This window comes from Tachypleus tridentatus, chromosome 9 (assembly GCF_004210375.1).
Source record: "Tachypleus tridentatus isolate NWPU-2018 chromosome 9, ASM421037v1, whole genome shotgun sequence".
NCBI classification, from domain to species: Eukaryota; Metazoa; Arthropoda; class Merostomata; order Xiphosura; family Limulidae; genus Tachypleus; species Tachypleus tridentatus.
The window spans coordinates 110200602-110225551 of record NC_134833.1 but is presented as its reverse complement, the minus strand read 5'-3'; the positions used below and the strand labels follow the sequence as shown (position 1 = coordinate 110225551).

The following is a 24950-nucleotide window of genomic DNA, read 5'->3' as shown; positions in this document are numbered from 1 at the left end:
ACAAAATCAGAAAACTTTAATGACGTTTCTTACTTCGCAGCATTCTCCCGTAATCATCTATCATATAAACAATATAAACTTTATTAATTAAAACACTTCTTCAGTTAAGACGCGTTGAGTAGATTAACTAGTGTTTCTTAAAAAGTCATTCACTACAAACTGTAGAATTGGAATGATGACGCATGCCCCCTGATTGCCCACGTGGTTTAGTGAAGGCGAGTGTCAGTCAAGTCTCACCTGAGACCACCGAGCAGCGGTGAAGCAAGGAAGAAAGAGGAAGTGGGTGGAAAAGGTGCACATAGCTTCTTGAAGGCCGACTGGAACAACATACTTTCCACTGTTTACTGAGGAGAAGTGCTTTGATCATGTATTTCCGACAGCAAATAATCTATGCCATCATCCTGACATTATTCGGGTTGTTTGACAATACAGGTATATCTAGTCTTTGTATATTTTACTTATTGTAATTCATGGTACGCTAAATTAATATTTTACCATTACGATAAACCTAAGTAGTAACCATCGTTTTTATAACGACTTAATGAAGCTAGTACAAAACAAAGTCACCTATACTGGCTTACATACCCTTTATTGTGCACAAACAATGTAGAATTTTAGTGTGTACTTTGTGCAAATATCCATCTACTTACCTGTATGGTTGTCCATTTTATTATTTAAATGACAATCTATTTATTTGTACATCCAGCTCACTGCATTACTGTCTTAGTATCAACATTATCATTTTCATGTTCATCTTGTGGATGGTTGTCCTAAGTTTTGCCTAGATGTTTACTTTACTATCTGTTTGTCAACTTGTTTGTCTGGTTTTCCATCTCTTTGTCTACCTTACTGGCTGGGTACCTATTAATTTGTCTTAATGTTCACTTTATTGATAATCTGGCTGGCTACTTCCCTAATGATATTCGTATTTTTACGTGCTATTATTACTGATGTAGTAAGTGTAACCAGAAGTGTCTATTTTATTAATATGGACATAGCCAGAAGTGTGTGAAATAGAATAATAACTAATAGTATCGGACACTATTATTTATACTAAACTACAAATCCTCCAGAAGTTCTGTTTAATGGTAAGGTATACCTGACAATATTTTTCTATTTGTATCAATCAACAATCACAATAAAAAATTCTCATAAGACATTTATTAAAAAGTTACAGAACAATTACGTTTCATCAACATAACTTTACATTATCGGATTGAATTACTTTGATGAGAGGTTTGCGTTTGTTTTTATTAATAATATTTAATTTTAAATACATGTTTATTCTAATTGTTTGTTTCTTTTAGCAAGATATGCAAAATTTTGTAAATCTTTAAGTTTATAATACTTATAAATAGTGTAAGTCAGCAATAGTCATTAGCCAGTTGTAATTGCATGTTTCATATAACATAAAAATAACAGGTTTAAAATAATCTCAAAATTAAATTCTTGCTATATTCTGATTTTAATATAGACATATACCTAACACTTTATGTGTATATAAAAATATATGTATAATCATTTGACATCGTTAATGGAAGAAATTCGTTTATATTGTTCCGATTCTAAAGATTTCAAATCTTATATCAGCACAGTTTACTTATTACTTATAACATCCTGAATATTATATACATCAGAAACTCTTGTGATAATAAAAAATCACAACCATTTTGCGTTTGAAAATTTTAATAATATATTTTGGGAATTTAAAATGATTGTTTATTTTTGAAATTCGCACAAAGTTATCTAATGTTATCTGCGCTAGCCGTCCCTACTTTAACAGTGCAAGACTAGAGGGAAGGCAGCTGTTCATCACCGCCTACTGCCAACTCTTGGGCGACTCTTTTACCAACGAATAGTGGGATTGACCGTCACTTGATAACGCCTCCACGGCTGAGAGTGCGAACATTTATGGTGTGACGAAGATTCGACTGCACGATCCTCACGTTGCGAGTCGGACGCACTAACCTCCTGACCATGCCGGGCCAATTTAAAACGATCCTCAGAAATGTTCTAGATCCTCAATGAATGTGTGAAATACAATGAAATTCAGCCAGAGACAAAAACGTAAACAAACACGTTTTAGTAGAATGACCTTGACCTCAAAGATATTATAAGAGTTTTCCATCATACAGCATATGAAAATTCTACTCACAATAGTTCTATATAATACCAGTCACGTCAAACACGTACGTCCTTCCTTCTAGTCTTATACTGTTAAATTAGGGACGGATAGCGCAGATAGCCTTTCTGTAACCTTGCGCGAAATTCAAAACAAACCAAATCAAGTTCGATGTAAATTCTTTGTTGTGTACAAACCTACAACACAATTTGTTGTGTGTTTTTTTACAAATATCAGTCATAATCACATAAATATTTAAATTTGTGTGCTTTATCTCAATAATACACGGTATGGGCTAAAAACAGTGTTCTCAAATGCACTTGATAAACATATTTTAGATTTATGTGTGTATGTGATACAGGGATGTACTTTTATGTCATTTCTCAACAAATATTAGGAACAAAAGCAATAAAAACACACTTTTAAAGTAGTTTTACTTTCCAAAAGACACATGAATGTTTAAAGTTGTGCAGTGAGATGTGTATATACAGTGAGGAGTAAATATACTGTTGTTAATAGTTTTCAACAATAAATTAATATTCAGAATCAATTATATCGCTTTATTGATAATTGTGTTCGATTTTGTTAAGTAGACCTTCTGTACCTTATTTCAAAACTTGTCAACAACAGATCAAGGACATAAAACTCTGTTCATGGTTGAAAGCTAAATTCAGAATCTAGGATACCAAAACCAATACAACATTTTAACTAAAGATACAAAAATGATTATTACTCAATCACGTATCATTAACCAGAAACTTCAAGTTAAACGCTGCCTCGTATTTTAGCGTTACTCACTCAACATATACGTGACAATATCCTTTTGCATCCTAAAATCAATTTTCATATTGTATCCAGACTCGAAGTGCACCTTCATCATAATGGAACTTAAGGTTGAAACTGTTTTCATGTATCATTAAGACACACCTTACTCTTTGGTTAGGTGACAGCTTTGTTTTTTTTTTTGCTTATTATAACGAAACACGAGCTCTACGGCATAATGGGATAATCTTCGAAAAAGGGTGTATGGGTGTTACAACACAAACTACTCTTTATTTCAACTTACATAACTACTGTGAAATTAACTTACCATACAGCCACAGAGAAAAACAATTATTCTATTTGTTTGTTCTAAATTTCGCGAAAAGTTTCTCGAGAGCTATCTGCACTAGCCATTCCTAATTTAACAGTGAAAGGCTATAGGAAAGGGAGGTAGCCATCAACTCTTGGACTACTCTTTTAACCAATGAATAATGAGATTTACCATAGCATTATAACGCTCTACAGCTGAAAGGATGAGCATGTTTGGTGGGACGGGGAAACTCGAACCCGCATCCGTCAGATTGTGAGTAAAGCGTCCTAACGATCTGATCATTTCAGGCCGTATATTATACAAAACTTTACTTATTCTATAAGTTTGGTTTGGTTTGTTTTTAATTTCGCGCAAAGCTACACGAGGGCTATCTGTGCTAGCCGTCTCTGGTATAGCAGTGTAAGACTAGAGGGAAGGCAGTTAGTCAGCACCACCCACCGCAAACTCTTGGGCTACTCTTTTATCAACGAATAGTAGGATTGACCGTCACATTATTACGTCCCCACGGCTGAAAGGGCGGGCATATTAATGTGACGGTGATTCGAACCCGCGATCCTCGGATTATGAGTCGAGTACCTTAACCATCTGATCATGCCGGGCCTATTCTGTAAATTGGCTAGGTCTTGCAATCGGAGTTTTTTTTTTCCTGTTAATAAACAAACAAACAATTGTTTACAGTGCCAACTTCCAAAAAACTGTATAATTTTAAACTGAGATTTTCTTATACTTATTGAATGAACGTGTATTCGAGATGTACGGATATATCTTTGATTGACATAAAATTATTCTGTAATTTAAAACGAAGATATTTCTTCCGTCAATGAATTCTATTTGCCAGCATTTGTAATGTTGTTTTCTCAGGAATTAACATATATTTCTTCTTAAAATACTAGCTTGTTTTTCTTTCTTTAGGGTTAGTTTGCGACTCTTTTCGTAGGGTAAATATCTTAAGTTTCTACTTTGAAGGCTTAGTTGCCTTTTGTTTCTTCCTGAAATTTGGCATTCTTTCTTACTGTCGGTTTAATTTATCTCGAAAGACCAGTTCCTTTATTTTTGTAAGTCAGCAAGTCTGTCATTTTGAAAGATTATACATAACATGTTTTTCTTGAAACAAACAATATCCAAACGACAGTTATATTGAATTTGACCACAAAGCAATCATTAGTGAATAATTATTTCACACATTCGAAGTTAAAATAAACAAAACTATATATTACTGAATACTACGCAAAGAAGAATCTAATGGGAAAACAAACTAATTCATGTTCAATATACCTTACTGATGTTTTTACTGAATTAACACTTTACAAATCTAATATAATCAACTTATATTTTCTCTCGAGGATCAGCAAGCAGGAGTAAAACATTGAAGAAAAATCTGAAACATTATGTTTAGGTTTTTTCTTAATCTGGATTAAACAATATTTAAGGGTTCGTCGATAGTTTACATATCCATATTTTTATACCCATTTTCCACTACAGATGAGCATGAGTTAATAATTCATCTAGTGACAATTACTCAAGTGAAGGAATATAGAGGGTTGACTGTTTTATATTAAAACTCTTTGCAGCATCATCGGGTCGTTACAATTCATGTCGTCATGTCCGATTATGTTCTATCTGATAATAATGCATCTTTACAACAACCATGTAACACAGTTTCCATTGTAAAGTTGTCATGTTCACACTACAGTACTCCCTTTTCTGCTTTCAATAACCCATCTAGTTTGTAATATGGCGGTTCCCAGTATCCTCTTCAACAATCCATAGGAACTACATCCATCGACTTAACCGGCATGACCTCTTATGGAGAAGTGTGAATACTCGTTTCATTCTCCTGCTGCTTAAGGTATGTTGAACAGGAGTCGTAACTGGAGCCTGGTTTCTTCATTATAATGACTAGGGCACATGTGTGGCTTTTGCCAATAATCGTTGTTTTCGTGAATTGTCACCTATTACATGACAATGCATTTTGTTTAGCACAGTTGTGGTAAGACTTTTTGCGAGTTTTTTTTTATAGGTGGTTCAGTGGTATTTGATTTATCCATATTTCTTTTCAATGCCATTAAATACAAGAAATGCTTCAAAGTAAAAACTATAAATTCCAACTCTGCAGACATCTTTATGACTTGAGTGTATGAATATTTTCATCTGAAAAGGCTGTTAGGTACACTTCGTGAGAAAAAAGAAAATAGATCAACTATGAAAGCCCAAACAATGTCAACATTTAATTCTGAAACATATTTGTCACGTTTCTTGTGAGTTGCATATTCAAAATCCATTTCAATATAATATAATCACTCCTACAAATGTGATATATTAAAGTAAACACAAAGTGGGGGAATTATATTGATCAATTGAAAGAATCGCAATATTACTTGAACTTTATTAGCATTTAAGTAAACTTCAAAGGAAAAGAAGGTTTTTACTATCACATTGATATAATCTCGAACAAGAAATTTTGCTCATATATTGCATATCTCGGACATTACAGAAGTTATGCTAGTATGTTTGCATATTCTTTAAATGAAGGGGGTTTTATTCACCTATGTTTGTGTGTGCGTATATATATACTTGAAAATAAGTGAGCTGTACTTGTTGTTTAGTGGTATATTCCTAAAACTAAAAGCGCTCATCGGATATATTTTCATATATTACTCAAAAACATCCTGTTTGTGTATTTGTATATTGAAACAGAAGTTCGACAAATTTTTTTTATGAATCATTAAAAATGTGTTAGTTCTACTGTAAATTGATGTATAAAAAACTACAAGGACAGAAAATATTGTAGTTTACTAACCTATCCCCTAGAACTAAGTAATGTGTACTATAGCAGCGTGTATTTGTGAACTAGAAGCTGTGTAGTATATAAACATATCGTGGAGAACTGAAAAATCTATATACAGGCATACGCAGAGAACCGACAAATGAAATATGCATTTATATATCCCAAAAACTGTGTACTATATTTGCATTCACGGAAATTAAAGAGAGTATAGTATATTTGCATATCTCGATAACTGGGGACTACGTATTACAATTGCATATCTCGATAACTGGGGACTACATATTACAATTGCATATCCCAATAACTGAGGACTGCGCACTATTTTTGCTTATCATTAAAGATTAAGAAGTGTGTGTAATATACTTTCATACCACAAGTATAGTAATAGTGCTCTTTCAGTGTAGTTTCTTAGTAACATTTACCATTTTATTGATAAGGGAAATCTGATTAACAATTCTAAGCATTTACGGGTATTAATTAAACTGCAAAAATCACCAAACAAACTCCAATATAGTTTATTCATCCGGTTCATTCTTAAGTGTAAACATTTATCTCAAAGCGAAATCTACAATCGAAGAAATGAGTCAGACCGTCATTCCTTGGGAGTAAATAATATTTAATTGGTTGTTTAAAAATATATAAAAGAAAAAATAAATAATAGCAAGCTGACAATCTGTTACACACTGGAAGATGAAGAACTTTGGTGATGAGAAAAACAGTCTTTAGATAAACATATTAAACTATCACTATCCGGTTAGCCAGTGGGTATGATTCATGTTAAACATTCCAATCACTTTAATATGTACATGCACTCAATAGTAAAAGCAAACAGCAACAGTGTTTCCTTATTATTATCAACATACGTTATTTAGAAATTAGCTACAATATAGTTTAATGAATTACTAATATTCAAGGCTTGTGGGTGGTGTGAAAGCAGAGAAATGTAAATTTTAATACAAAATTCCTTTAAGTGTAAAACAAGTACAAATTTGAAGCTTATACATACAGTAATTACTGTAGTTCTTGAGAAGTTGTCTTTAATTTATATGCTAATAAAATGAATTTCTCCAGTTTATAATTACTGAATTCATCACTAAAGGGCAGTGGTTGTAGAAGTCAGAAGTCATGAAATATGCTGTACAACAGCATAAATTGAATATATATGAGCCATAGGAATTCTAAAATTCATATTGTAGTATTTTTAGTAAACATATGCTGGAATATAAATATTTGCCATTTTCTTTGGCTTGAAACTTGAAAATATAAAATTTCTTTTCAATAATAAATGAAATATTTCTGACGCCTTTATTCTTTTATTTCTGTCTTTGTTTTCAATTGGGCCTAAACATAATTATCTAAATTTAATAATTACCTAAAGATAAACTAATTGACTGTAAATATATGATATTCATACACTATATTATTTTTATTCAGATTGAATAATAGTGAGAGAAAAGTGTTAATTGAATAGTAAAAATAATAATGGTAAAATGGGAATTACATAACCACATGAAATAAAATAAAAGAAAGATAGGCAAACAGAAGGTAAAATATAATTCCAAGTAATGGAATGAAAGCTAGAAATACTAACAAACTCAGACTCAGACCAACTAGTGACGTTGCTAGTATCGTGTTAATCAATTAGTCTAGAGATATTTCAACCTTTCGTAGCTATTATAAACAGTTTGAACCACTTAACGTTTAGCTTTTGGTAGGTACACTTCGTCCAATTTCAAGAAATCAACCAGTGATGTCTGAGAAACACTGGGTAAGATATAACATCCACGACCTTTGTTGAGCACAGAAGATAGGAGTGAAGTCGATCCCGCAATAAGAAGAATTATTAGTTTGTGGCAGAGATGGTTCTGCTCGTGAACGAAAAGTGTAGGAGTTTTATTACGATACGTCTTACATAAAAAAGTAGAGCAATAGGAGATCCTTCTTCCCCAGGATATAGTGGAGAGGTGGCCATCAAATCAGAGAAAACATTTTCTTCACCATAGTATGTTCTATATGATTGCTAGGATGCTTTAGAGCGATCTAAAGTTTATAGAATACGGAAATTGCTTTAATTTCTGATTCGAAGAAATTTAAGATCAGAATTTTCTATGGTTAACTCACTCACCAAACAATTTGATTTCCTTTATTGGATGTTTATTAAAACATCAAACGAAATGTCAAGTTTTAATGTTTGGCTGTCTTCTATACCTAAGTGTTATCACAACTGTTCTGTAAATAAGCAAAACACAGAAGTTCAAATGTGGAATTAAATAGGAACTTAGGTAGACAAATTGAAGAGCAATAAGTAGAAATAAATTTAAAAGATGGACATAAATACGTAAGCTTGAAAGATTTGATAAAAGAGCCACGAAATAATCACTAGACCTTTTAAATCTTGGTCTGTTTTTTTAAACGCCGCAGGGTTCATCAAACTAAAGAAAACTATTAACACTGAAAAGCCTGGATCAATTTATTTTGCTGTCTCTATCACCCCGTTAAATGTATCTAAACGAACATTTAACACACTGCTTAAGTAAAATCATAAATGTAGTTGTCGAATATGTTCGGCAGTTGATTATTAGTAAAGATTAAGAAGATAAGTTGTTTGTAGTAGTTTTAAAAGGAAACCTTGAGTCTCTCACAGCATAATCTCTTAAATGTTCCGTTTCATAATTCGACTTATGATAACAAGGTTTTCGTGCCCGTAACTATTAAAACAGTTTAAAATGTATGAGACCGTAATTTACATATATTACCTTGCATAAAGATACTTATTTGCTGAATGACAAATCTCAGTGAACACATTAACTGAATTAGAAATGTCTATCATTGAATCTAATCAAAAGAAATGAGTCCATGTTTTATTTCGTTTATTATTTTACTGGTTAATTTATATTTATGATCCAACCGGTTCCAAACTGTGCAATACGCGATTGTAAATATGCCTTTTTTTTATCTTTTCCTGTTAAACGCAGCGTAATCTCGTTATTTCCTGGGTAACATATCACCTGTGTAGTGTGAGATTACTGTGTCGAGTAAAAAAGCAAAAAAGGTTCATTTAACATTGTGAGTGACCGTAAAGCTGTTATCCTTTACAAGTTATGAGAGAGCCCCCAAAATAGATACGTTTGTTTTATTTAGACTTTTTTATTTCATCGATGTCATTGTATTAAATCATTCTAGCAGTCAATACACTTAATCATTTGCTACGTTCTTAAATCTAAGTATTCAAGTATATCCATTCTAATATAATTTTTTTTTAGAAATATGTTCCTAAAATACACATCATACGTAAATCAAGTAACGCAATAATATTATTTATTTTGTATAAGTTAGATTTTAGAGAAAACGAAAGTTCCGTCATGTGTCGCTTTTCATACGTTTTAAGCTCAGCGAGTGTTACTAGAAGTTGGTATTTGATTTAATAAGATAGAACACATTTTCTACACTGTTCATTTCCTCCCACTCACACGTCAAATCCATACTTTGCGAATATATACCAAACATTACTACATAATGCAACAACAACAAAAGATCTTGACGTTACGACTAGATACTTTTATAATCACAGAGTATCTTAATTTAGTGAAAAACAACTTTAAGTAAACTTTAAATACTGTATCAAATGTTGCACCATAAACTATAGTTTCACTGTTTGGTGATGTGCGCTCAATCAAATGTTACTTTATAAACAATAGTTTCACTGTTTGGTGATGTGCGCTTTATCAAATGTTGCTTCATAAAAAATAGTTTCACTGTTTGGTGATATGTGCTTTATCAAATGTTACTCCACAAACAATAGTTTCACTGTTTGGTGACGTGCGCATTATCAAATATTACTCCATAAACAATAGTTTCACTGTTTGGTGATCTGCGCTTTATCAAATGTTGCTGTATAAACAATAGTTTCACTGTTTGGTGATGTGCGCTTTATCAAATGTTGCTCTATAAACAATAGTTTCACTGTTTGGTGATGTGCGCTTCATATACATTAAAATCCTACCAGAACATATACATATCAAGTAGAAGTACTGTTTTTGTGTACATTTTTCATGCCCCACCGTTTCAGAATCTATACTCTGAATAGTGTTCCAGGGGGTTAAACCTCAGATATGAACCCTCCTTATGAAAACCATTAGTGGTCCTATGTCTTTTCAACGCCATTTAATATAATTTAAAACATATTGTGTCTTTATATTTGTTTACTTGTCCGTGGCGGAAACATACCAACATCTCAAGCTCTTATTACCACGAGCCCGGAATGGCCAAGCGTGTTAAGGCATGCGACTCCTCATCGGAGGGTCGCGGGTTCGCATCCCTGTCGCGCCAAACATGCTCGCCCTTTCAGCCGTGGGAACGTTACAATATGACGGTCAATTCCACTATTCGTTGGTAAAAAATGTAAATAATAAGTGAAAACTTGGTTTCTTATTTCGACTGTTTCAAAGCTACAAATATACCTCTATTCTATATGCATATCCATTAGTGTTAGAATAGATTACACCAAAACCTTAATTTTGATATAAACGAAGTATTCACAAAGTCACAAAATACATGTATATATATATATATAAAGAGACTAACGTGTACATATTTTAAGTGCTTTGGAAATATACTGTGTTCAAAATAGATGGCATACTCTTCCATAAGGCTCTTCTTACTTTGTAAAATACGTTCAGTAAATTTTGCAGTAATACATTTTCATTTTAGATGTTGAAAATAACAAATTAATTGTAAAGACTTGTTTATTCGTTGAGTAGTTAAGTTAATTTTTTATGAAATCATTATTGTGTAACATTCACCCCAAATATTATTTTTTCAACAAACTATCAACATATATATAACATTATCCTATCTTCTCTTTTGTTTACTCTTCTTGTTTATTAAGTTCCTTTCTGATTAGCTCAGGCAATTCTCAGTGGATCAAAACAATCTCGATGATCAAGCCTCTATCAGGTGAACTCTGGGATGTTATTGAATAACAATAACTCTGTTTTATGTTAATGTCGTTCATAGTTCTTTTGTTATCAAATGAAAATAAAAAGGGTTAACCATTAAATTACACATGTGCTGTTGAAACACTATGTTTGTTTGATTTAATTTCGCTCAAAGCAACTCGAGGTTTACCTGCACTAGCTGTCCCTAACTATGCAGTGTAGTCAGTGTAAACAGCTAGTCATCATTACCCATCGCCAACCTTTGGCCTACTCTTTTACTAATGAAGAGTGGGATTGACCATCAGATTATAACGCCCCCACGGCTGAAAATGCCAGCATGTTCGGTGCGACAGGAATTCGAGACCGCGACCGTCAGATTACGAGTCGAGTACCTTAACCACTCGGCCATGCCGGGCCGTGTTCAATACTATACATAAGTAATATCAAACAAGATATGAAAAACAAGCAAACAGTAAAATAGTTTAATACATGCTAATAAATAGTTTAATTAGAAATAATCTGTGAGAGATTACTATTTACCGTCGTCCTACCCTCGGACTAAACATAATAACATAACACAAAGTAGATCTCCTATGTACAATAATAGATATAAGAAAATGCTGAATCATCTCCTATAATGTCTCTTCAAAACAGTTTTACTTCTTTTAATCTTCATTTAGTCTAGGCCTCCCACTGGCGCAGCGGTATGTCTGCGGACTTACAACGCTAAAAACCGAGTTTCGATACCCATGGTGGGCAGAGCACAGATAGCCCATTGTGTAGCTTTGTACTTAATTCAAAAACAACAACATCATTTAGTCTAACTTACAGTATTATGTAAAGTTTGCCCACAGGTGGCACAACGGTGTGTTTGCGGACTCACATAGCTATAAAATGGATTTCGATACCTTTGGTTGGCAAAGCACAGATAGTCCATTGTGCAGCCTTGTGCTTAATTCTAAAATAAATATCTAAAGTTGATAAATACAATTTACTCCTGAAATTTAGTACAGTGTACTCTAATATTTGTGTTCAATGTTTAATTCTTAGTGGCAACAGTTTAATAAAAGGAAGAAAAATTCAAATTCATAATGCTTATTTCTATATACTGGCCAATTTGAACACCAGATTGCTTTTAACAAACTTTCGAAAGAACCGCTCAAGTGTGCCTAATCAATATGTTTGTTAACATCAACGATCCCCACAGTGGCTTTAAGTATACTTTAAATAGTTATTTAAATCAGTCTTAAGGGGCAATTGCTTCATTTCCATCTTTTAATACTTAAAAAAAAAAACATAACAATGACGTGGTTAGGAAGCATTGCTGGGACCGTTTCTTTCACAACCTGTTTTTTATGTCTAAAATGTGATTAGACAGTCCTCTCACGAGATTCAATCAAACTCCTTCCAGGAAGCACGTTATGAAACGTGCTTTGTTATGTTTTGCGCAAAACACTACAAAATAAACATGAAGATAATTTATTATTTCTATACATTTAAGTTAATCCCATAAATAACCAGTTTAAAACATCTGTTTGTCGAAAGAAAGCTTCTTTTAGCCTATACTCTCATTTTTTCTCTTTTATACCAGAGTTTATAACATGTGTTCAAAATTACATTTTTAACTAAACAATTTCAAACAGAATGGTTTTCCTTCACAATGTTTTAAAACAATAATATGTAATTATCTGATAATACTAACTAAAAATATTGCATGGCTTTAAAGTTCTGTTAATTATTGTCACCAGTGGCGGATTTAAGACTGTGTTGGCCCAGGGGCTACTAATTTTTGTGGGCCCTACATCTCATGTAATTTTACATAGAATGAAATTACCAACGGGTCCCATTAAGACTGTGTGCCCTGAGGTTGAGCCCCTCTAGCCCCCTCTAGCCCCTATCTAAATACGCCACTGCTTGTCACTCTCTTCTTCAGAGAAACACAGTATAGTAAAAACTTTAAAATGTCTTATCTTTAAAGAACTAGTATTTTTTTACTTTTTATAAATCCTCCACATGTATACTCGTGGTGATTGCTTAACTCAACTACGTAGATAAAATGAGCCTATGAACTATGAAATTAATGAAAATTTTGAACACCACTGGTCAATTTTATATCATTTTACCATTTTGAATCAACATAAAAAATAATCCTCATCCTATTAGTATATTTATAATTTCTAAGTAGCAATCACGTTATTATCAAACCATGAACTTCTTTCTGGTCAATGATCGCTTATTGATTTACGAATTAACACCAATACTAAATACCAACCTGAGTTCTTTACAGCTCTATTTATTTCCCGCCTAAATGTCTCCCAGTGGGACAGCGATAAGTTTACAGACTTACAACGCTAAACTACGACAATTTGATTCTCCACGGTGGACACAACATATAGCCCAATGTTTGTTTCGCTCCGAAACAAACAAAAATTGCTCCTGAAGGAATTGTTTACAAAACCTGCTCTGCGGATTTTTACAGGCACTAATATACCTCACTCGAACATTTTCTTTTTTAAAATAACTTAATTATTCATGTGAGCTCACTTCACTGTTTGTTTTTATATTATTTATTTTTAGTATATATTTAACATGCGAAACTATGTAGTCTCTATATTACGAAAAGCCTTTCAATATGTTTTTATGTTTTGCTGACATGTTCCTATTTATAACTAGTCTTTATTCTACGCCTGGTAAAATTACCAAACAAAATATATTAATCATCTTTCTCCAGTGAACGGTAAAATCAAAAACTTGTTTTTCAAATTGATTATTTATAATAGCAATTAGTTTATTTAGACCCTACAAAACAATGTTAATAGTACTTCAATATGTGGTTTTTATTAGATACATAGATTTACACTTAAATTCAATAAAAAACACTGAAATGATGTAACCAATGTTAAGAACATTTTAGATACTGTCATAAGTTTTGAGCTTTTAATATATTCTGTGTAAATATAATAACCAAAAAGAAAGATCATTTGAACTCATATATTATATTATATTCATTCTTTTGAGGACTTTACAAAATAATATATGAGTTTTAACCTACTGACTGTATAGAACTTTTATTCAGTAAGGACGGGAAACTGGGTTACGACAAATCAACGTGTGCAGATTTACCATTTAATATGATGTAACAAGCGCAGTCGCGTTACTTTACATATTGTTACAAACTGTGTAAACAAGTTATTTTTATTCTTATAAATGGTATAATGATGATAAACATAGTTAGTTGTAGTCGGTAAGCTAATATCTTATAGCTTAAACCTTTAGTGCGTGTTTTCTGTACTTAAAAAAAACGTGGTAACGTTGGGCATGTTGTATATTCTTACTAACCAAACACTTGTTTTCAGTAAAATGAAGTGTTTTCTTCGCATGACTTTACTGGTTAACTTTATTAAAACTTTTATGCAGCTCCTTTTGTATATTTACTCTTTCAATTCAATTTTCCCTTTAAAACTTCATCTCTAAAGTCCCATATCATCTTGTGGTAAGGAGTTCCCTACTTAGTGCAAGATTATATGTTTGTTTCGTAATGTGCCCTATTAAGAAGCAAAGAAAACCCTAGGAATTAATTTATCAAGAAAGCTTAGCATACTCAAACATTTTTACAAAGTTGAAAAAGTGAAAAGATCTAAAAACTAGCAAAAATATTCAGAGGTAAAAAAAAGACATTGACTTAGCAATCCTTTGTATGACAGCTAAAGTTTTATTCTAATGTAAAGTCAATGTATTATACCACCGAGTTAATCCTCTGTGTAACAAACCGTAGAACGTCTTGCAAACCGATCATGCATTTTATGTTGTTTTCACTAAAATCAGGTGTTCGATTCCCTTTGGTGGACTCAGCAAACAATTTGATGTAGCTTTGATATAAGAAAAAAATACACAAATACATGTTGCTTTAAAATAAGTTTCGAGTTTCTTCTTATTGACGTCCGTCGAAAATTATATGTATCAAATGACTTCCTCTTTTCCTTTTAGAATTTCGTGCAAAGCTACTCGAGGGCTATCTGCGCTAGCCGTATCTAATTTAGCAGTGTAAAACTAGAGGGAAAACAGTTAGTCATCACCACACACCGCCAACTCTTAGGCTACTCTTTTACCAAGGAATAGTGGGATTGACCGTCACATTTTAACGCCTCCACGCACGAAAGGGCGAGCATGTTTGTGCAATGGGGATTTGAACCCGTGACCCTCGGATTATGAGTCGAGTGCTTTAACCCACGTGGCCATGCCGGTCGTTATGTATTAAATAATAAATAAGTAAATTCTTCAAATACTACCCAACAAGTTTTGAGAAAAAAGAATGGAAACCACAGTTGATTCATCAACTTATTTATATGTGAATCAACTTTCCAATCACTCAGAAACTATGTTACGAGAAAAAAAAAATCTTTCAAAGGTGTTTAATAGCGCGAGTTGTAGTATGTTGTTAACACTGACGCTTGTTTGTTTGTTTTTGAATTTCGCGCAAAGCTACTCGAGGGCTATTTGCGCTAGCCGTCCCTAATTTAGCAGTGTAAGACTAGAGGGAAGGTAGCTAGTCATCACCAGCCACCACCAACTTCTGGGCTGCTCTTTTACCAACGAATAGTGCGATTAAACGTCACATTATAACACCCCAGCTTAAAGAGCGAGCATGTTTGATGTGACGAAGGATAATAAAGGCTATGTATTCGTAACAACGAAACTCGTGATGTTAATAAAACAGTTAAGTATAAATATGAGACCGTATAATCCGAGCGCATTTCTAAGTTTGTTCCTGATGACGAATGATCTATATTTCTAAGCAATCAGATTATGGAGGTTTCGTATTTTTGTTTCTAACAACGAAAGTGACACTGGTCATTTTTTCTCTAGGGAATTAATGTAATGTACTATGATATGTATTTTAATGGTTTATCTTTTTCTTCACTAATGTTACATCTAATACATTAAGTGTCTAAAAACAACATACATTTAGAAAATGAAATATACATGATCATACAGCTATTTCGAATTATTATATTGAGAAAAAAGCTAAATGATAAATTGAAAATGTAAAACCACATTTAGCAAAAGGCGGAATCACATTTCCTTCAGTATTAAAGTAATAGTTGTAGGCTGCACCAGAAATGGTGTATCATATTTTTAATAATATTTTTAAAAGCTGCATTGTGTATGAGTTAACCATAAAACCATTATTAAAAACTGGTTTGTCAGTAAGCTATTTATTTACTTTACTTTGAAATCTTATAAAATACTTGTATTTCTGATATGTGCTTTTGTTACAGCGACTTCCCAGGAAACGGGAGACATCTCACTGGATTTCTACCGTAACAACGGACTTTTAAAACTGATCATTCGAGGTAAGCTTCATTTACATAAATTAAATATACAAAAATTAACTAATTATTTCGTAACAGCATCTAATAGCTTATTTTAATATACACTTTTAAGTCTCATACGCAACGAAACTCTGGTAGTCACTAACTTAGAGCATTATTAGTCAGGTAATGCTTTTTATTGTCTATGTAATAAGACGTGAATACGCCAGTACATTCATAGTGATAGAAAGGGCGTGCAACGCTTTTGCTTGATTTAGAATTTTGTGCAAAGCAATAGAAAGGTTACCTCAACTGATGGGCAATATAATGGAAAATGACCGTCACACTTCTAACGCATCTAGGTCCCAACTTGTGAAGCACTTTTCTACTGAATGGGACACGTCTTGTAAGTCTTCGAGTTTATAGTCAGGGCACGACACCGGACAACGACAGGCCAGGCATCCAATGTAGAGAAGATAGAGTAAAGCATTTAAACCAAAGTTTATATTTATTTATCTTGATAAAAATCACTTTAAAATAAAGATACATTGTAATTAATTCACAAATATGAAATTGGTACAAATGGAAGATAAATATGCTCTATATGAAAAGAACCTTTAAACTTCTAATTTCGATTTCCTTCTCTGTGTTCATCATTAAGCACAAGGCTACAAAAAGTATACTAATGCTGTGGCAAATTAAGGCTCTAATGAGGTTATCTCGCATGTTGCACTTATTATCTGCCCTTTATGCGCATATAAACTGTCGTTAAGTTTGAAATTTCCAATAATAACGTGACGGTTAATCTCAATATTCGTTGATGAAAAAGTAGCCCAAGAGTTGGCGGTGAGTGGTGATGACTAGCCGCCTTCCCTCTTGTCTCACACTGCTAAATTAGGGATGGCTTTACACAAAATTCAAAAAACCAATAATATAAAACAAACCAATAATATAAATACGAACACAGCTTTAAAATTGGAATTTGTATTTGTTCAACAACAATAAAAAGCAACACAAACTTCACATACAATAAAATAATCACCCTTATTTAATACATCATTAGGTTACTCGTAATAAAAACAAATGTATATGCATTACATTTGATAAAACATTTTCGTTTCATTTACAAACACCAGACGCTATCGAAGCTATATATGCACATTAAAAAATTAAAACTTCTTGGTCATTTAATGAGGCTCCACAAAGAGTAATTATTGATGTTTTCTACCCATTAAAGACGAGTTTGTATTATTTCCAAATAAAGAAAATTGTCTTTCATCTAGTGTGTGACGAAATCGTCATAAATAACTTTTGACTTTCGCTTTTCATTAATACCGTGATCTGTAACGAGAATAACCAGTTTTACTGCTATTAGTTAAGTATCATAGTCCTTATTTGTTTGTTTGATACATGAGTTCTTTAAGTCCATGATAACATCCTACCAAACAATGAGTAAAAATGAAGAGAGAAAGAGATTAGATACGTAATGCTTCGTGTCTTCAAACATTTTTATACATTTCTCACTATATAATAGCTAAGAACGATATATTTGCCTCAGAATATTTGAAAAGTAATTAAACGCGATTTTTAATGGCACTTTTATATGTAAAACTAATGCATTATCAATATAATCCTGATAAAGATATTGAATTTTTGCAACATAGTGGGTGTGCGAACTTTGGCTTTTTTTCTTTTTGTTACTAGATGTACTTCAAGTGTTACAAAGCAAAGTGAACTTTACAAAAAACTGAATTCTGTAAAATATGAACATAGATAGCCTGTGCTACCGAAAAAAAACAACAAGAAACCTCTCTAAAACTTATTCCAAATCCTATCACGTCTGTATGGTCAACGTGTTTTTCAAATATTAAATACCTTTGCAGGATTAGTAAATAAATAAATATTGGAATCACTAATTTCAGAAACCAAATTGATAACGCAAAGTGTAAAAAATCATAGGTTTGCATATTTGCATTCCTTTTAACAATATCAAATACCTTATGTTCAATAATAAATCATTTCCTCAAATTCCTGTGTATCAGATTTCATGAGGAAACAAATGTAACTACTTAATAACAACTGTATTATTAAAGCAAGTACTAAACCATCAAGTTCTTCAAAATTATCAAACAGAAAATGTTTATTATGTTTATTTAAATTTGTATTATTTATACTTCCAAACAATATTTTTCAAGAAAACCTTCATTAACAAGAAAAGATGGTCAGTTTTCATATCTTGTGTGTGTGTGGGAGGAATGAGTTAAAAGGTTCTTATTGGCATTACCGAGGATGATGTAATTATAAGTCACGTACCTTCTTTTTCTGGTTCTACTAACTAAAAAAAAAATTATCTTACAGTGACTATTACATTTAGAAAACTCTCTATAAGTGTTGGTGTTTAATTGTAAACCATCAATAAAAGATTTAGTTGGCAAAAACAACAACACAACACAAATTATTCCAGACATTGGTTGTATGAAAAAATATATATTGATTATCCTCTATTTATTACATTCCAACCACTTCTATCTATAATCTCATTCCTAAATTTGCCAATTCATTCTTTGCATTCCTTCAAGTTACAACATTTATGCAGTTGTTTGTTGACGTATTAAGTCACTGCATATCAGATGGAATCCAAATGAAGGTCAGACGTGACCTAATTTTTAGGAAACCCGGACTGTGAAACTGAAGACTCTAAGCACTCGTATCCATTTACCACTAAAACACGCTCTGCACTTTAACGCCGAGGACACCTTACAGAATTGAGGTCAAAACCAACTATTCAAGCAGCATAGCCTAAGAGTTAACAGGGTGCTGTTATCCCTTATGTAACAGTACAAAATCAGTGACTGTTACATACAGATAGTCCTTGTGTAATTGCACGTGCAACTCTAAAACAAACGACTTGTTTAATCCATTCGCTTTCCTGTAAGATTATTCATTGCTTCATTTCAGTAATTTAAAATCACTAAACATTAACATTTTTCTGAAAAGACCCGATATGACCAGAGAGTTATGGCTCTTGATTCGCAATCTGAGGGTGTCGGGTTAGAATTCCAGATACATCAAATATACTCGCCCTTTCAGCCGTGGGGGCGTTATAATGTGAGAATTAATCCAACTTCTTGTCGGTGAAAGAGTTAGCAGTGGGTGGTGACTATTAGCTGCCTTCTCTCTAGTCTTTCTCTGCGGAAGTATACGGACGACTAGCGCAGATAGCCCTCATGTAGCTTTGCACGAAATTTACACCATTCTTCTGAGAAAATAAAAAAAATCCTAAATTTGCAAAGCTTTTCATATTGCGTATCTTACATGTTCTTTAGGTAATTCCCTTAGTGGCTTGCGGTAAATCTCAAAACTTATTACGTTAAAATCCATGTTTTGATATTCCTGACAGGCAAGTACGGATAATTAATTCTGAAACTTTGTGTTTAACAACAAACAAACCTTTTTGTTGAAAAGTATCAGTATTGAAATTAAGTTCGCATAAATGTGGGATTTAAAAATACAAAATATTTTAACTTTTGTAATGTAAGATAAAAATATGAGGTTGTCAGGCTCTACAGCCAGTTAGTTTGCATGAAACTTATTATTTGGAAACCTGACTTGGGTTTACATTTAATATCCGCAGTTTAGACACAACCTTAGTTGGCAACCATTTTGAGATTTCGAACTTATAAAGTTCATTGCAACTCGTTTTTTAATAACGTTAGAGTCTCTTGTTTTGTGTGATTTGTTTTATTTTTACAGCTTACACAGAAGATCTTATCCGAGATTTTCAACAACAAGCTACCAGTCACCTTTCTTCTCTACAAATGGCACTGTTAAAAGAGAGATTAACTGGACTTTATGATTATGTTGTTGAACACCCAGCCCTTCACGAGCATCGACTGTGGGTGGGAAATAGAAAACCTAATTTTATTCCAAATAGGAGTTTTCATGGATACAATAAAAATGAGGTAAAAACACACTGCTAAGGAACGACTTCGTTTTTAATGCTTATGTGCCTTACGAAAAAAAAAATCTTATGTATCAGAAACTTCTTGAGAAGTTAAAATTTGTATAATGTCCACCTAAACTACTTGTCGAGTATCTGAGATATTCAGATTCATTAGCCGTATGTCTTACCTTGCCTTTCTGATAGCTTTAAAATAGATTAATATTTGTTACTTACTCATCTCTTCTATATGAAAAGATAATCGTTTTTTTTGTAAGAACTATACTCAGATTTTCGTGCTACTTCGGAGTCCCTTAATGGGTCAGCAATAGGTTTACGGATTTCCATCGTTAAAATCCGGGATTCGATTTCCTGAGGTGGACAGAGCGTAGCTTGTCCGTTATGTACTTTGCACTAAACAACAACAAAAACTACTTTGGGCAGTATTCTCTCTGTCTGCTCATTCTGATATCAGTGATAACACATTATTACTCAACACTGTAATTTCTATTGTATTCAACGACTGTGATGGGTTTGGAGACAAAATTTCCATAATAAGTCTTGAAAACTTTCCATAAACCCTGCACTGTTAGTAGAATTCGATTATCAAGGCCGTGTTTAATCAATCCAATTATATGGAAGTCTATGGTGTATAATCGAGCTTCACGGGTACGTAGAACAAATGTACAGAATGAATACTGGTTTCACTCAGCATGGTATATTACAGACCTATGACTTGTCGATAGCCATACCTTATTGTCATCCATGCCATAGAGTACAGTACAGAAATGTCGTTGCTTATAGTTAACGTCAGTACCTTCTTATAATAACCAAAGCTCACCATTAATTCATTGCGCATTTTCTGAAGTTTGAATTTCTCATTATAAAATATTTGCAGCAACAATAAATGAAATTTATTATATATAAAAATACTACAGCAACAATAAATATATCTAGGGATCAGTTTATGCACGTGGGATTTATTCTTTTTTTTACAGAGGCGCTGTGTTTGTGAATTATCTTGTACACAGTTTATAAGACTATGTACAACTTGTTAACGGGTACATTTTGGATGTATTTATGTGAGAATGGTCCTCTGCAACTAGTTTGCGATTCTACCAGCAATGTTGCGTGCGTTGAGCTGCTGTACAAACGATTTTACTTCATCGTATAGATGACATATTTTCTTTTGCCTTGTTTAAGGCAAGATAAATTGTTTCGAATTTTGCTTCTTTTCGCTATCTAGTAGCGATCAACTTATTTCAATGACCATGCAGCTTCAAGTTGGCTTATTCAAAAAGAATACACTGTTTACCTACTTTGTCTTCTGACACTAATGGGAAGAAATGTAAGCATGCTTTCAAGGCAAGCGTGATTCAACGCATAGATAATTTAAATTCTACAAAATTCCAAACTTTCTGCAAATATAAATAATACTTAAATATGACTTTGGTTCAATGCATTAAAAATGACAGAAAATTAAATAGATACCTTGACCTTACTCTTTTGTGATTCAGTGCAGGATTTTTTTTTATTATTTTTATTTATAATTGAGCACAAACCTACAAAATTGGCTATATGTGCTCTGCCCACTACGGGTATCGAAACGCAGTTTCTAGCGTTGTAAGTCCGCACACATCTCGCTGTACAACTGGCGTGCTTTTGTTATTAATCTAGATGTCTCCTTGATTGGACGAAACTACATCGTTACTTATAAGAGCTACTTTAATTTCCCTTATCTTTATAACACGCAAGTCGTTAAAAGGCGACAAGATTTATACTAAGTGTAATTGAATGTTTCTACAGTTTAGCCAGTCAGAAAAGAAAAATCTAATTAATCAACAGTTCAAGAGATCTTCTACCTACCCATCAGAAGAAACGTGCGGCACTGAGACCACTTGGTTACAGATTAACCTTACCACCGACGTATACAACAAACCTGTAGAAGTCATTCAACAGGAAGATCTTGGCCAATATATTTTTTCTTTCAGATGTTTGACTGCACATAGTCCTTGCCGAGGAATATCGCCATTGTAAGTGACGCCAACTAGAGATGTATTTGTTATCTATTAATCAGCAAATTTTGTAACCTATGTTAAAGTAAAACGATTGAACTAATGACTATGTTATGTTGTTACTTCTCTTGTTAAATTGTTTCATGTTATGTTTCTATCACACTAAGATATAAATGTTACATTAAGTTATATCCATAAATACTTACGTGCCAGTAAACCCACAAATCAACCAATAATAGCTTCGTTACATTCGTAGCTTACCGATTGAAATATTTTTATTTACGTGTGGTAAATACTACAAGCGACCTAGTTCTTATTCACGAATATTCTATTCATTAAATAGTTTAAAGCATTAACAAAAATCTGTTATTATCTAACTAAAAATCCACTAGTTACATTCTTAGTTAAGTAACTTTGTAATAATGCAAAACAATATAATTGTCCCATATTTCTGGACTGTGTTTCTTCATATTTGTATTTATTGGTGTCGTTTAAAGATACATTGTTTATCTGAAAACGTTCTCACGGTACGTCATTGATAAGCTTCCGAAACACTAAAATCCGAGATTCAATTCCCCGCAATTGGCAGAACGAATATAACCCATTGTGTAGGTTTGCGTTAAAATACAATAACAGCAACTTTATGAAAACATAAACACGTTTTTCTTCAGCCAAACTTAAAACTCTTGCAACTAGTGAATAACCCAAGTACAATCAGGCACTTCAAAGTTTAGACATTCTCTTAACTAACCACATATTACGATCTACGAAAGTCATATATACATATATACATTTATACTGAATTTATTGAAAAGTGTAGATCGTCACATAAATGAGTTGATTGCCAATACGTTTCTTAAGGGTATTTTGCCTATACAATACACTCTGAATTACGTAACACCTGGAGCATATAACAAGTACTTGGTCAGTCTGTCAGGCATACACCACTTACAACACTAGCAGAGACCCGCAAAACATTTGTGGTCAAATCAGTATCTTTATTTCATAAGCACTTCTTTAAATGTAGGATTTTTAGAACAATAAAAAAGAATTCTAACTGCAGACACCAAATTGTACAGGTCCATCTGTTTTAGGTCTAACATTAATTTAGCCTTTATTAAGTATTACAATACTCGGTGAAGAGGTAAATTAACACCGTTACTCGTGTACGGTTTTTGCTTCACTTTAATTACGACTAAACTTTACCGTACTTAATCAATAAATAACCTTATAATGTTATTCTACGACTTAGCTTTTTAAATAAGTTGATTAGCTTTTAGTATGTTCTTGTACAAAATGTCTACTAAAGCATATTTACATCCGCCTTTTGTTTACATCAGTTGAAGTACGCACGCATTCGCCTTTATACAGTAATTTGTGCGCGCATTTTCAGGACATACGAAAATTGAGTGTTATTATAATGGGTAGTAGAAGCCTCATATAACTTTAACTTTTTTTGTCACAAATGTAAAACATTGACTCGTGAATTTTATGACAATCAATACACTGTTCACACTAAAACAGTTTTCAGATAAGAAGAACTAACTTTCCGGCGGTAAGAAAATGAAACGAATTTGTGATAGGTTCTTCAAAATGTATATCTTATATTAATAAGAAGTAACTATTCCAATTAGAATAAAATAATTGTTGATTTTCTTAAGAAACATTAATAACACTTTTTATTTTGGACACTGAATAATATGCTAATATTCACACCATTCTACTTGTACCCTTTGAACCATCTTTTATAGTTATCAGACTATGTGTTGTTATTTCCTGGAGAGTATGTTACCCCTAGTTTCTTCTTGCTGCTAGTATATTTATACCGCTGGAAACTCCTATATAAACGATGTTAGTGTACAATCTTTTAAAATAACACTCATACTATAATCTACTAAATGTAAATATTATCACAGGATAATCTACTAAATGTAAATATTATCACAGGATAGGTTTTTTTACCCGTAATTTCTCTTTTTTTTTTTTTTTTAGGTATGAGAGCGAGTGTATAGAAAGACTTGGATGGATGTACATGTATTACCGGCGACGAGGTATTCCAAATGAAGGACCACAATGGGGACCAGTAGCTGTCCCACATCACTGCACGTGTAAAATAACTCCAAAATTCTTTCCTAATTTTTAAAAACTCGAGTAGTATACAATCAGAACCAATGGTCGTAATATAAGCGTGAGTGTTGTGGTGACGCATATCTGATCTGTCTTCTCAGAATCCTGTTGCTTGTTTGTTTCCATTGATGAGCACCAGTAGACATCGTGAGAAATATTTCACAGAGACAGTCAAGAATTAAGTATATATATATATATGTGTGTATGTGTATATATATTATATGTATATATATATAAAGTAAACATAAGTTCCATTTTCTAACGTTCATTTTCTATTTTAAATTGCTTAATATTTAGTGTAATACAATATTAGTAGATGGCTGCACAAATCAATACCTGTCAATTTATAAAAGGAAAATAAAAAAAACAACCAATGGAACTCAATAATATGATAATAAGAAAACAATATAAAATGATTCTAAGCAATAGTTCTGAAAAAGAAAAATCCATGTATTTTCTGCCTGTCACGTTATTTTCGTTTAATCTGAATGCTAATTTCAAAAATACATGTTTTGCCTGAGTGTGTATGTTACTACGTATATTTAATTATAGCAAATAGTGAAAACCGAGAGTGTTCTTTTATTTGTTATAAACTCACACATATAAATGAATCTAT

General features: G+C 32.6%; 1 protein-coding gene across 1 annotated transcript; it reads left to right on the top strand.

The window, feature by feature from the left end:
- Positions 1-242: 242 nt before the first annotated feature.
- Positions 243-24950, top strand: LOC143227220 (uncharacterized). Its single transcript, XM_076458706.1, has 5 exons — positions 243-432; positions 16220-16294; positions 20006-20214; positions 21999-22225; positions 24200-24950. The coding sequence occupies exons 1-5, from the start codon at positions 366-368 to the stop codon at positions 24348-24350; spliced, it is 729 nt and encodes a 242-aa protein (XP_076314821.1). The 5' UTR covers positions 243-365; the 3' UTR covers positions 24351-24950.

What these genes read in the sequence shown, in the direction of transcription:
- LOC143227220 (XM_076458706.1), top strand. Translation starts at nt 366, where the DNA reads ATGTATTTCCGACAGCAAATAATCTATGCCATCATCCTGACATTATTC. An exon ending in CGGGTTGTTTGACAATACAG is followed by an intron (nt 433 to 16,219) that starts GTATATCTAGTC and finishes CTTTTGTTACAG; the next exon opens with CGACTTCCCAGGAAACGGGA. An exon ending in ATGGATACAATAAAAATGAG is followed by an intron (nt 20,215 to 21,998) that starts GTAAAAACACAC and finishes ATGTTTCTACAG; the next exon opens with TTTAGCCAGTCAGAAAAGAA.